Source organism: Dicentrarchus labrax, unplaced genomic scaffold (assembly GCF_905237075.1).
Source record: "Dicentrarchus labrax unplaced genomic scaffold, dlabrax2021, whole genome shotgun sequence".
In the NCBI taxonomy this organism is placed as follows: Eukaryota; Metazoa; Chordata; class Actinopteri; family Moronidae; genus Dicentrarchus; species Dicentrarchus labrax.
The window spans coordinates 17,182,332-17,196,373 of NW_026136703.1; the positions used below are offsets into that span (position 1 = coordinate 17,182,332).

The 14,042-nt window shown below is 38.8% G+C and overlaps 2 protein-coding genes across 2 annotated transcripts in view; both read right to left on the minus strand.

Annotated features, from left to right (window-relative positions):
* Positions 1-43: 43 nt before the first annotated feature.
* Positions 44-7,109, minus strand: pttg1ipa (PTTG1 interacting protein a). Its single transcript, XM_051388861.1, has 7 exons — positions 6,853-7,109; positions 5,830-5,882; positions 5,407-5,515; positions 4,262-4,364; positions 3,236-3,301; positions 1,866-1,912; positions 44-867 (listed from the first exon to the last, which is right to left on the minus strand). The coding sequence occupies exons 1-7, from the start codon at positions 6,938-6,940 to the stop codon at positions 830-832; spliced, it is 504 nt and encodes a 167-aa protein (XP_051244821.1). The 5' UTR covers positions 6,941-7,109; the 3' UTR covers positions 44-829.
* Positions 7,110-7,738: 629 nt separating this feature from the next.
* The window catches only part of myo10l1 (myosin X, like 1), a 47,909-nt gene continuing 41,605 nt past the window's right edge, over positions 7,739-14,042 (minus strand). The window contains 5 exon segments of the mRNA XM_051388653.1: positions 7,739-11,200; positions 11,902-12,093; positions 12,184-12,360; positions 13,033-13,386; positions 13,898-14,021. Coding sequence (XP_051244613.1) covers positions 11,096-11,200; positions 11,902-12,093; positions 12,184-12,360; positions 13,033-13,386; positions 13,898-14,021 — 952 coding nt within the window. The 3' untranslated portion in view covers positions 7,739-11,095.

The following is a 14,042-nucleotide window of genomic DNA, read 5'->3' on the forward strand; positions in this document are numbered from 1 at the left end:
AAAAGTGCAATCTAAAATTTACTTTCAAAAATATAACAAAAAATACAAGGCAAAGGTTTTAATAAAAGCAAAATACAGGCGAAACAAACAATAAAAGTCACTAAAGGAATTAACAACCAGTCTATTATTTTAATAGAGGTATGTGTCTTTACAGGATATATAGGCAAATGTTGAATTAGGCAGACTTCAATCGACTTCAGGATCAACACATTCAGCTGAACTTAATGATTACTTTAGAAATTCAGAGTGCAAGGCTGAAAAGTATTTGTGACATTATCCAAACCTAATAACCAACAGTAATTCAACAAAAATGGCCTCCAACAAGTACATTTCAGAAAAGGAAGGAGTCAATTTGAAGTAGAAAAATAGGTAATAATCTCTATATCTCTAAATCAGCAGCAACTAAGGGGAACAAAACTGATTAAATCTGAAGATGTGATCAGATTTTCTTAAATAAAAAAGGAATTAAGTAGTCAGTAACCAAACTAGATTATTTCCATTCTTCACAATTAAACTTAAGACTGATGCCGTAGGAGCCACAGGATAGACTACTATAGTCTTGAAGAACACTGCTGCTACATATATTCTAGCCTTTAGTTACAGCCTCTATAATCATCACATTGAAAACAACATTCCTTTTCATTGGCTGGATGAAGCCAGAGACTGCCTATACAAAACTACTGTCACCTTTCTGAATTTATCATAATTATAGTTTACATTAATCCTCAGATCAAGTCACAGCCAACAGGACAGGTTGTTGATGTGTGTTAGGTCAGAGTTCAGGGAAAAGCAGAAGGGTTGTGGTGTAAATCTCAGGTCACCGATCCTCTCATGCAAATTTGGAGTATGGATTTGGCCCCTTTAGACCTGGAGAAACATGAATAAACAGGAAAGTCAATCCGTCCTTAGTCAGTAGCTTAGCATATTCTAGCCAGCTGCTGGCAGTAGCTTCGTATTTACTGTAAAGAGAGTAGTATCACTTTTCTCATCTAACTCTCAGTAAGAAATCGAATAAGTAGACTTCCCTAAATGTCAAACTATTTATTAATCTCTGTCAGGGGCAAAACCAGAAAAAGATAGCTTAATCTAATTTTGCAGTTTTAGCAGTTCTTCCATCAAAAGTACAGAAGTGCATTTAGTTAAGTTTATTTTTTTTAGGGGGGGAGGGGAGATAACATGACCCAAATAAAATAAATAAATAAACAAGTTAGACATAAGACAGACATACAGACAATAACATAAAACATACAATGATGTATGGAGCAGATATTAGACTATATCAAGTAGGGTATGGGTTTCATTAGTCAGGGTGTGTGTAACTAAGTTTGTGACGATAAAATATGCACTTTCTGCTTGTGTGTAAGTGCTGTCCACGGCATAATTGTGTGAACTTTAATCTAGGGTGTATTTTCATAGGCAGGGTTATGGACCTTACATCCATCCCTTGAGTTGAAAATCTTGCCTTGTAGTTAACTCTAATGACATTGTAGTGGTCACAGAGATCCAGGTGCTGTGTGCACACAGGTGTATGTGTAAGCCTACGTGTGTCGGGGGGAAATTGCAGCAGAAATTTCTAAACCCTAAATTTCAGCGCACCCTCACTGAAAAGTTGAGCAATCCCATTCCACCAACAAAAGGAAATCTCTGGCACTGCCGATGTGTTTGTGTCACAAAGATAGAGAAAAAGACATAGCATTAATGTTGGATAATATTATGTTACAATATCATTATAAAAATAATGAAATTATTTGTTTATTTCAAATGGGCAGAAACATATCTGCACAACGTAGTACTGTACAGGCACGTGTGTGAAAAAGAGAGAGAGAAATTATGGAAAAAGTGTGTCAGCAAGTGAGAGAGCTCACCATATTTACTCCTGATTTCCTCATGTCTCTGCTTCATCTCTGCCTTCCTGTAAAGGACAAAACATTCTCTTCTGAGTCACACAATGACTGATCATATTTTACACTCCCAAAAGTCACATGACCACAAAACCAGTTTGGGTTGGCACCAGTCTGACGTGTGCATTTTTCCTTCGTGTTGTGCTATGAAGAGAACTGATATGGATCATGACCAACAATGCCTGTAGATTGTAAACAATGAGTTTACAATCTAACTATTAAGGAGGACATCTCTTTATAGTTATTCAGCAATTGTATTAACATGTCTTTACTGTATGTTTCTATATGAATACATCTACGTTTGAAGGGGCTATGAATATTAATAGAAGAATAATCAGGGCTACAGCATCTCAGCCGTCGTTGTCGTTTCAGCTTTTGCATACATGGAAATAATTTTTTTCCTCTTCCTTTGACCCATCCTATAAACTCAGGGTTCAATGTCTGGCTCAAGGATACATCCAATATAGTTCCGTTAAAGTTTGGGTTCGGTCGGGTAAAAAAAAATTGCGGTCACCAGCCTAATTGGGTGACATTCACCCAAAAAAACATGAAGATGAAGAGAGAATTCATGGAGTACAGTAAGAGGTGGCGTCTGAACAACGCAGGAGCCCAGAGATCCTGGCTAAAATATGAAGCTCAAAAACATTCTGCAGTTTTATGGCAGGTAAAACATATTTTTGCCTGGTAAATTTTCTCAGTTTACCTTCCATAGGCAGATAAAAAAAGTCCAATTTGGACCCTGCATGGACAGGGAGACCTGAGGGATCAAACCACCAAGCCTCCAGTTAGTGGAAGACCTGCTTTACCTATTGATGGCTGCCCCTTATATGGGACCAAATCAATTTGTAGTGGTATAAAAGAATGTAAACATCCATCAGGAAATACACATCAGGGCAAAGAAAGCATGTATGAGGAAGTGTGAGTTTTCTGTCCATTACACAGAAAGCTCTGTGGGAAGAAACTGTTCGTGTGCAGTGTAGCCCTGGTATTGATAAAACTGTAAATCTCCCATAATGGAAGAGCTTGGAAAAGGCAGTGGCGGTTGAGAGAGCAGTCAGATTGTGTGCATTGTTGGCCAGTTTGAGTTTGGCCTGATAATCAGACTGAATTGCCATTTTGTTTCACTTCATTATTCCATATATGAATTGCAGGGAAAAGAATTGAGACATGGGCAGTGATCCAGAGGTCTGCAACCGGGTTCAGATTAAGACTCAAGTCCACCTTGGATACTTCCTCTTGAAGCATATTTTTGCAGAGGAGAGCTACTGGTTGACTATGAATATGGCCTAGTTGTATCATATACACTCACACACTAAATGAACATTATTTCTCACCTTTCTTCCTGCTTGGTTTTCATCTTATTGCTCTGTCTCTGCATCTTGGCCTCAAACCTTTTGGATCTGACACACAAACACAAGACCAAAGGTTAGGTTGTGGTTACATAGGTCATGGAAGAGTAAACAGTGTGTGCTTGTGACGCCTTAAGGTGACCACACCAACACTGACAGGAATGTACAGTACGTATGTGTACAGTATATTATCTTGATTAGACTGAAATCTCCCCACATAGTACAGTACACACTGATCATGATCATCACCTTGTAATGAATGTAGCTCCAGACTACAAGGACAAATATGAAGTCTAATGACAGAGTGACAAAGGTAGAGATCCTACAGTAAGTTCTTACCAAACCCATACTTAAACCATCTGTGACAATAAGCGTGTCCCAGAACCCAACAGTTTCTAACCTAATACACAACAATAGGTATTTTTAGACTAACTCTCTGTAACAAAACAAGACAACTTCCCAATCCACCAAGGGCATCCTGCTGCATACACATGCAATGTTCTGTACAGGCATGCACATCTCAGAGTTATTTATAGAAACATAAGTAAAATGGGTGGAGTGCAAGAGACGGGACTGAGGTTTAACGTGCAAAACCCAGGAAGCAGATTAACCACAAAAAACCGAAATACATGTAAGTAGTTAAAACATTCACTGTAGACACATTTCTACCTCTCATGAAATGTGTGATTTTGGAATAATAACAGTTTTTGTTATTGTTATAGTAAGTGAATATATTATAATTTTGTTCATGTCTAATGAAAAGAAGATAGAACATGTAACTGATAGGTTACAGTAAATAGTCCTTTAACTAAAGCTAAAGAGTAATGTCTGAGCCTTTTCCAATACTTAAACTTCATTATACAACAGTAGCAAATGGCTTCCTATGTGGAAAATTCTCCTTTTCCAATTGTTTATATTACCGTTTCTGTATCTGAGAAGATACCGTGTTGAGCAACAGTGACAATGTTTCGTTGGCTGTTATTGAGTCACAGAGGTCAACTGCACACTTACCCAAAGTTCTCACACTTGCAGCAGCAGAACAGGCAGACCAGGAAGGCAATGATGATAATGCCACCAACCACTGCCAAGGTGATTATCAAAATCTGGAAGTTCACTACAGACGGAGAAACACAATGACAAAGTTATGTACAAATCCACCGTAACAGATCTACCTTCACATTAGAAAAGATATATATTTGCTCTATGATGTTAGTCCAATGTTTATTGTCAGTGGTGAAATATAAAAGTGGGACGTTCCAAGAAATAGACACCTTTTCAATTTTTAAATTAAGTTGAACTTGAATAATCACTTTTTGCATTGCTTTGGATAAAAGATTTTTCCTAAATGTTTTGGTTGTTGTTAAACATGGTAACAGTGTTGACCTTGCGTGCTTGCCCCCCTTGGACACATCTTATAAAACATAAAAAAATAGTACATTAGAAATGTGATGACTGTCATTGAGCTGTCAGATATGAGTTATGAAGCTTATAACTGTAGCTTCCTGTCACATGTGCAGTGTACCATTATTCTGCAGGGGTTTTTTGTTGAGGGTAACGGTTGACAGGAACTAAGGGGACACCGATTTTTTTTTAAATTCAATAATATAAAAAAAAAAGTATAGTATAACAAAAACACAGTTAAGACATAAGGTTACATTTAAAACAAGATTCCATTCGGAATTTTTTTCCTACATTCACCAAATGAAAAGTTACTAAAAAGATCAAAGACAGCGACAGGTCAAATACCTCACCCTCTTCGGATAAAAGTGATGTAATTGATTTAAATAGTATTTATTTGTATCAGTATCAGTATTAATATATTTTAAAATTACACATTTCATTGTTTTTATGGTGTTTAACCAAGTAAAAGGAAATATTAAAAGTGAAACCAACATCAAAAGTACTTTATTGATCATTTTATTTAAATTTAATTTCAGGAAAGCTTTTGTTTACATTTAATTCATATGTATGTGAGTTTATGTAGATAGGAGTGTGTTTGTATTTTAAGCTTATGTGAGTGTGTGTGTGTTTTGGTGAACATATTATATCTCTTATAATAATAGTTTTTTCATGTTTGTGTGTGTGTGTGTGTGTGTGTGTGTGTGTGTGTGTGTGTGTGTGTGTGTGTGTGTGTGTGTGTGTGTGCGCGCTCTTACTCCAGCAGAGCCCCCAGCGTGCATCATTCAGTGGGCAGAGTGAATGCGGTGGAAGGATGGTCCTCACTGGATAGGTTACACACGACTTCGTTTTGATACACCACAAGCACTGTGAAAAACACCCAAAACACATTATGACCTCTTTATTATCTGAACAAACATTGAATCCTGAGGTATTCAGGGCAGATATAGGATACACTGTTGAATAGACACAAAAGCAGAAAATGGAGGGGGAGGGGGGAATCAAAGACAGATCAGTTACTCCTCAAACCAGTCTAACAGGTGTGCAGGTGGAGGAGGAGTCACTGGCAATGGTTCCTTCACCTGTAGGACACTTTTTTACATAAGGCCCAAACACACACACCAGTAAACCAAGATTGAAATCAACCCAGCAGAAACAAATAGTTTTCTCTCAGGACTTACCGTCACATTTTTCAGACATTCATCACAGGTTGTCCCATTCTTCGATTCACAAGCTACGGGGAAAAAAAGTCAGTGTGATTAATTTTTCAGCCAAAATAGTTCACATGGGAGTAAACTCAGTGAACAGGATGTTTGGAGGTACAAACAATGTTGCCTCACAAAGTACAACTGACTCTAATATTGGTGAGATTAGCTGAAAACACTATGAGAAGCAGATTAAAAGGAGGCCCGTAGGTTTGTGCTCCCGGTGGTTTTTGTAACCACCACTAATCCTCCTAGGACATTTTTCCATGGAGACACGGCACAGTAAACCCACAGGCCAGTCATATTATTGTCAGCAGACTACACAGGACAACACCCGGGCTGGTGGACGTGTAGCCATGAATACCCAGGAATTGAGGTGTAAACAAACAAAAGGTCTCATTCTTGTTTGGTGGGCTTGTTTGTGGCTACTGTACTGCTGCTGGTCGCTTCACCCTGAAACAGTTCAGTAGGGGGATGTGAGACCTGAAAAGAGACTTGTTGTTCCTGCAGAGAGGTTTCAATACCCAAAGATGTTAAACTAAAAGAGGCACAATCATATTAATATAATCACTGATAATCTTGCATTGTGTGTAGTTCAAAGTAGCCTTTACCTAAGATTTTCTTATTATTTTGTTTCTTATTATTTTAGGATAAATAAACTTAAAAACAGATAAAGAAATAATAGTGTAATTCCAAGACCAAACACAGCTCAAATAAAGTGTTTAGGTTGCTTTATGTCCTGTTCTCTTCCAGTAAATCTTTTTAATGTTAACACACACAAGAGGAAACACAACACTGTCCTTAACCTAGAAAATTAAGTATGTCAGGGTCAACAATAGTCTCAATAAACCAAGTCAGGATTTTCTGTCGTTTACATTTTACCTAGGACCTAATGGAAAAACTAATGGCGCAGCTGAAAGCGACTAAATGAAAGGGAAAGACTCTTTTTAGCAGCCATTAATATTCCTCAGTCACCACACCGTCGCTCACTTCTCCTACCTTGGCCAGGTGCGGAAGACTGGGCGAAAACTGTCGCCAAACCGAGGACGAGCAGGAGAGCAGGGAGAAAAATCCGTGAATCCATCATCCAACCACTCAGAAGATTGTTCCAGCTGTTTAATTCTCAAAACTTTTCCCGTCTCTAACCTGGGAGCGCGAAAAGAGGAAATGTTTTGGCTGTTCTGGTCGACTGCCGAAACTCGATAAGTGCCGAGAAGGAACCAAACGCTGGATCCTGACGCACACTCATTACGCACTGAAGACAAAGGAGAGGAAGGCGTGTGTTTGCGTCTGTGTGAGTTTTTTTCTTCTTGTAGAAAGTGGTTCAAGAAGAACTCAGATTCCTTATTTAACAACATCATAATAATACTCCAAGTAAATTCAATTCATTCAAAATGTTACTTCAGTTTGGGGTTTTTTCTCTAATCTTTGCTCTTTTATTTGTGACATTTTGCATAATTGGAGCCCGAAACAGTAATTGAAATTAAATAATCTGAGAAGTTTAGAGGGGAATTTACTCTTTAGTGGAACTACTAACAACTGGACATCTCAGCTGTGACAAGGGGCCTCAACCAGACACTTTTATCTTGTGATAATCCATGTGTATTTTTATAAGCTCATTATATTTTTATATAAAATATTAAAGGAGAACTTCAAGATTTGGGGATTCTAGCAGTTAAACAACAACATCAGTCTTCTCTCTACCAGAAAGGGAATGGACCTACGTATTTCCAAAAATCTCAAACTATTCCTTTAATCTAAAGTAACTAAAGTAGCTGTCAAATAAACATAGTACCACAAAAGTGCACTTAAGTAGCTACAATACTAAAAAATAAGTAGACACCAGTGTTTGTAGGCCTCAAAATAAATTCACAGACAACATAAATAATGGACAATAATTCCAATAATTTATTAAAGCATAATTTTGTAAAGCCAGTTACAAATAAAAAAGAACAACACACATATCTCTCTCTTTCTCTTTTTTTAACAAGCACAATATGTTTCACTATGTAATGATGATAATAAGCATAACATAAGATAAGAATGGGCCCCACTCTGGCCGCCTGCGGCTGATAACAGGACCCTTTGTGATGAAGTTGCCCTTGGAAACAGATTTGCGATCAGATACTGCAAAATCTAACTTTAATTTGTTGTTCTATTCAGCAAACACACTGATTGCATTTCAGCAACTATGGGGCAACTTCCTCCAACTCAGTGTAATATCAGTGACAGACAGAACCAAAGACATAGAATAACTAGAACAGACAGCTCCAGGTTCCTCGTTACTTATGGCTTATGGGTTACTCTCTCTGGTTCTCCTCTCATTTTAGCCAAAACTAAAATAACCCAAAGTTCAGACTGGAACCTGTGAGTGAGTTCTGTTTATTCTAACTTTATAGGCAGGATCCCAGTGGGCTGTGTGTATGCAGCCAGGGCCTTAGCCACCATTAAAGACACCGAGGTCATGTCCTTGGTATATTTTTTTTAGGAATTTTGGGCATTTTAGCAAAGGTGGTAAAGTGAAACACATATTTGGTGAATACTTTTAGCTTATTTCCAGTATTTGTTAGAATAAATATACATTTAAATTCTTGCAGGCTAAATAAATAAATTGCCATTTCCTCACCAAAATGTGGTTCCTGATAGTGTAGGGGGGAGGTTAAGATCATTTAGACCATGTTGGAAAATAAAATGTTATAACTGAACAGAAATAAGAAGAATAAAATACAATTTATAATATAATTTTTGGTGTCATTGACTCATTTGGACTCATGACCTCAGTATTTCTAAAATCCTGGCTTTGGCCCTGTATGTGGCACTCCAGATAGACAACCTTAAGAAGTTCAACCTCACTTAAATATCTGGCCTGAATAGCAGCAATGGGGCATAATATAGAAATTATTATTGACATAGGAACTAGTTTAGAAACTTTTGCTTAACCAAATGAAAGTAATTGGCCCATGTTTTCAGATTAGACAGTATTTTTCCGGGTTATCTAAGTATTCCCGCTGGATATTGGATGTGGGGAAACACTTTGCTTAGAAACTGTTTTTGTCCTCTAGAGGTGTTATACTGCCTCCTTCCTGGAGTGCCACATAGTCGGGTGATGTTGACATAATGTGATTTCACTTTCAGTCCATAAACACACGCACACACACACACACACACAAAGCAGTGTTGATGACTGTCAGCATTCCCAGTGCACAATTAAACCATCTCTGAGCCCATATCCTCACAGTGTCTTATCTTCTCCTCTTGCACCGAGAGTGAAAAATTCCATTATATTTTTAATACACTATCCTCCCAAACACGCCTTGCAATACATACAGTTCAATAAGAAATAAATAACCCACAACCCTCCCTTCAAATCCCATGCTTTTCCCTTTAACTCACGATCACAACACCATTCTTTGCAAAGGTTAGTCGTTTAAATACATCTTATTTCAAAGGAATACACTCAGTAAAATCACTTCTCTTTTCTCATTTCTTATTTCCCTTTTCTTTTCCAACTTTTTGGATTACACCATAAATACACGCACGCACACACACACACACACACACACACACACACACACACACACACACACACACACACACTACATACATACATACATACATACAGCAGCTTTCCAGACACAGCACTTCAGGGTGGTTAAGATAGCTGGGGGCATACAGTAATAATAGTAGTATCAGTAATAAAAGTCACATGTTCATAAACAGATTTGGAAACACAGACAAACTGGAGCTCTTATGCATTATTGTATAAGTCACTGATCTTAGTAAATAAAAAAGTGAGAATAGCATGAGCAGACAAGGATATACAGTATTGTATGGCTCCAATTGATGCTGCAGAGTGAGTCCCACAGATAACAACAATGATAAATTCACCAGAACACTGTGAAAACATGACCACCGTCCACCAGCTTCATTATGGTCTGTGTTTTTACGATTAACTCTTATTTCTCTGTGAGTCACATTAATGGCACATCCAGTGAACGATGTACAGTATTGGCATCATATTCAGACATACAGTGGTCATTATTAACACCATTCACTTGCATGTATTTTACACGAGAGGTGTCACATTGCATTTAGTATGGCATCTATATACTGTACAGTGCAGTGTCCACCGAAAATTCAATTATAACTCTTATAATGTGTGATATACAGTACAAAACAATACATGTTGGTTCAGTTTATGTGTATGTGAATATACAATAGATATACGCAGTGTGTGTTATATGTAGACATAGATAGGGAAATGTTTTGTCTCATACTATTCGGGTTGATACTTTTTTCCTTGTAGAGCCAATTGAGGCCATGCACAGACTCTTCATGTCAAGCTAAACGTGACCACAGAGCCTCCACTCTTTCTTCTCAAGAATATCTATTTGATATTGTTCAGAAATATTTTAAGCCACTTCCATTGGCTGTGTTTTCTTCTTGTGGCCACACGGTGGCACTGACGAGTGAGCAAGTGAACACTATGTCGAGCAGGGAAATCTTTTTCCCCTTTGGTAGCCCCGAAGAAGAATCATTGAGTCCTTTTTCTCAGTCACAGACAGATGTAATAACAGCTGATGTTACAGATAAACGACAGCGAAAAAACAACAGAGAGAAAGCAAGCAAGAACAAGAATTCAGCATTATAACTTAATACCAAACAAAGATGCAACAGGAGTGAGGACACGAGAAGAGAAAGAGAGAGACTCTGAAACTGGAGGAGAGAGAAAGAAACAGATTTAACTGAGAAAGTGTGGCTTTTCTTCTGTCTGGCAGTGCACTGAGGGGGGGCAGGGAGAGGGAGCCACCTGGGACAGGCTGGGGCTGGGCGGCTGAGTTGTGCTTGTTATTACTGAGTTTTGTCCGGAAAGGAAAGCGGAGAGAAGTTTGGAGTGTGCTTGAACATCTACATGCAGGACTGCAACTGCTGGAGGGTTATGTATTTGAAAGGACAATCCCAAAATACAGGTTTGTTTTTCTTTGTCATGCTCATTTCTAAATAGATCCCCTTTATCCCAAGTGAAACCCAGGCCAGCAGAGTGTGCGTTTGGCCTCTGTATCCACTTCTTGCTTTTCCCCGTTCCATCATAGACGCTCATCCACCACCCTTTGATTCTTGAGGATTAGTTGTTTGGTGCGACTGCCTCCATCAAAACCGACCATCCAATGCAGGGGGCGTGGGGGGGCTGAGACATTTGTTGCCACTGGATGAACTGAGGGCTCTGACTAGTTGGTGGCGATCACCTGGCCCAGGAACTGGTGATGCTGGTCACTGACATGATGCTGCAGCGTTTCTTCACCATCATGTTAATGTAGGCCCTCATGATCTTGGTGATCTCCCCAACCTAGAGAGAGAAAAAGAAAGTGGTGGTGGGGTAAATATGTGTACTTGTTTGGCTGTGTGTGTAATTAAGTGTTAATCTGTTAGAGAGGAATACAGCAATTTAGTACTGGATTTCCATAAAATTACGGGACTCAAAATATACAAATTTAAAAAGAAGACTAGAAAGAAAAGAGGTGGTTTCTATGATGTGTTATCTAACGATGGAAATCCAATGTGTTTATAGCTGTTCTGAATGGCCACAGTTACAGACACAGCCTCCCTCAATCCGAGATGGGAAGGTGGTGTGGCAGGGGGAAGCTATTCGACCACCCAACAAGAACTTCTGAAGAAGTATACTAGCAACCTTAGTCCCCAGTACAATTCATGCTCCGAAAACCCTGGATCCTGCACTTCCTATGGCCCATCTTTTAACACTGTTGACAATATTTTACAAAGCTCTCATCAGAGCCACAGAAGAAGCTATATTGGACTATATATGTAAAACTGAGTACTACTTACATAAAAAACATACATTCATAAAACTACATGCATATGTGTTGGGAAGAAAGCAGGTCAATACAAAGTCCACCCCAGTTCAGACAAAACAGGAATAACAAGATTATGGTGGGCATTTTTTAATTACAAAAACGAGTCGTTGATAAAAATAAGGAAAATAATCCTTGCAGCCCCAAAGGGAATGAAAAATAAATCATGAGCTCTCACCAGTGGTGTCTCAAAGAACATCTCCCTCTCATCCACGATGATCTTGTAGGTGCAGGGCTGTGAAGCCCCAAAGAAGGTGATGTGTTCGTACTGGAAGGTCTCCAGGGGCTTAGGTTCACCTCGTTTATACACTGACACGTTGTCAGCGCTCACACTCAGCCACAGATCATGAGGGAAACCACCCTCTTTACACTACAGAGACAGAGAAAACAACAGAGAAGAAGTGAGCAGGGAAAAGAAGAGGTTACTTGCACAAGTCTCTGAAATCCATCATTTTCTCACCTCGACATCAAACAGAGTGGATCCGTATCCAGGCCACTCCTTGACAATGCTCATGTATTTAAGCATGGCCTGATGCTGAGGCATGCCCTGTAGCCGGGTCCACTTCTCCAGAACGCTGGTCCGTGTAGCAGACGTTTCCTCCTTCACCCACATCTCCAGCATCTGCTCTTCCTCCACCTGCAACAACACAGGTCAGCCAATCAATGAGGAATACTCATCAAACTATCAATCAGTAGGTCAGACATTTAGTAAACCAGACGGATTTCACTGATCTTATGGTAATAAATATTTGCTGGTGGACTGAAAATTATGGATTTATATTCACAAAGTAAGTATTTATTAAATTAATTGAAACAGTTAAATGAAATATGATTTATTCATGTAACTTATTTCATTTAGGAAATAGTACATATGGACCACCTTTAATTTAATTAAACAAAACAAAAAATACTAGTTACATTATAGCATCAATATTTTAGCTTTCTCTAATTTAAAAGTTACTAAAAACAAAAACATTTTAAAGCAAGTTCTTTGTTTTACATGTTGACATCTTTTTTAAAGGGCATATCTGCGTGTTTGCTAATTTTAGCTCAACAAGAAATTATTTATTCTATATATTTTTGAATGCATGCTTTATAGTTAAAATGTTTGATATAAGTTACAAGCAGTCATTGGTCTCCATTCATTTCCATGCTGAATGAAAATAAATCAGTAGATTTATGAAACTGCTGTTGTGTAATCTTTGTTTAAGTTAGTATTTTTTTACACCAATATTACATTTTGACTTTAATTATGTAGTTATGGTTGTATTTGCAGTAAATGGGCTTAAACTTTACTTCCATCACTCACCTTCTGCTTCTTCAGCGAACCAGTCTTGAAGCTTCTCCTCAAGGTGCCATCCAGGAAGCTCGGCGTCTTTCGCTTCTCTGCCGGGACCGGGATACCTCCCGGTCCTCCCACCGTGCCCTTCCCATCTCCTGGTCCTCCCCCTCCTGCTCCTCCGGCTCCACCTGCCGCCCCTACGCCCGGTTTGGTGGAGTGAAGGATGCGATTGCGGAGACGTCCAATTGGATAAACGGTTCCCAAGCTCCACCCGGCACGACCCGCCCCGTCACCGTGGAGATACTGGAGACGTAAAGCGGCCAGGTGCTGCAAAGTCTCCTCTGAGGCCGGGAAGTGACCACTTATCAGAGACTCGTGGGCCTGAGAGAGACGGAGAGAAGAAGAGAGTGACAATGTAATCACATTTCTTTTCTCATAAAATAAAACATCATAGTTTGTTACTAAACATGACATCACACCAATCACATGTAGTATTCTGAACTAGTTACTAAAGTATTAGACATTTTATTTGTGCTATATAATATATTAATTCAACATGATATTCCCAGATGCATTTAAAAGGTGTCTGAGCCAATTTATTGACCACAGAAAAGGCTCTTACATGAATTGGTAAGAGCTGCTATGAGTGGGAAAAGACAGGCAAGTGCTATGTCATTTAAAACACAAGTACATTTAAGTATGTAGGCAGTGTAGAGTGGGTGCTGTTGGGTAATTACTTTGAACAAAGAAAATTAGTAATCTCATTTAAATTTCAACGTGATTGAACTTATTAACCATCCCACAACTATCATGGAGTGTTTATGGCTGTGTGGAGTAAGATTTAAAGCATTAGTTCTTACTTCTCACACCCACACTGTGCTGTAAAGCTCACCTGCTCAAACATGAAAGCAAACTCTACTCCTTCTTTTGGCATGCTCTCCACATCCAAGAAGCAGTAGAGCTTGAAGTAGAGTTTCCATTCACCTTCCTCCTCCTCTTCTTCGCTTCCTGCCAGTCTGGATAAATAAATAAAGCAA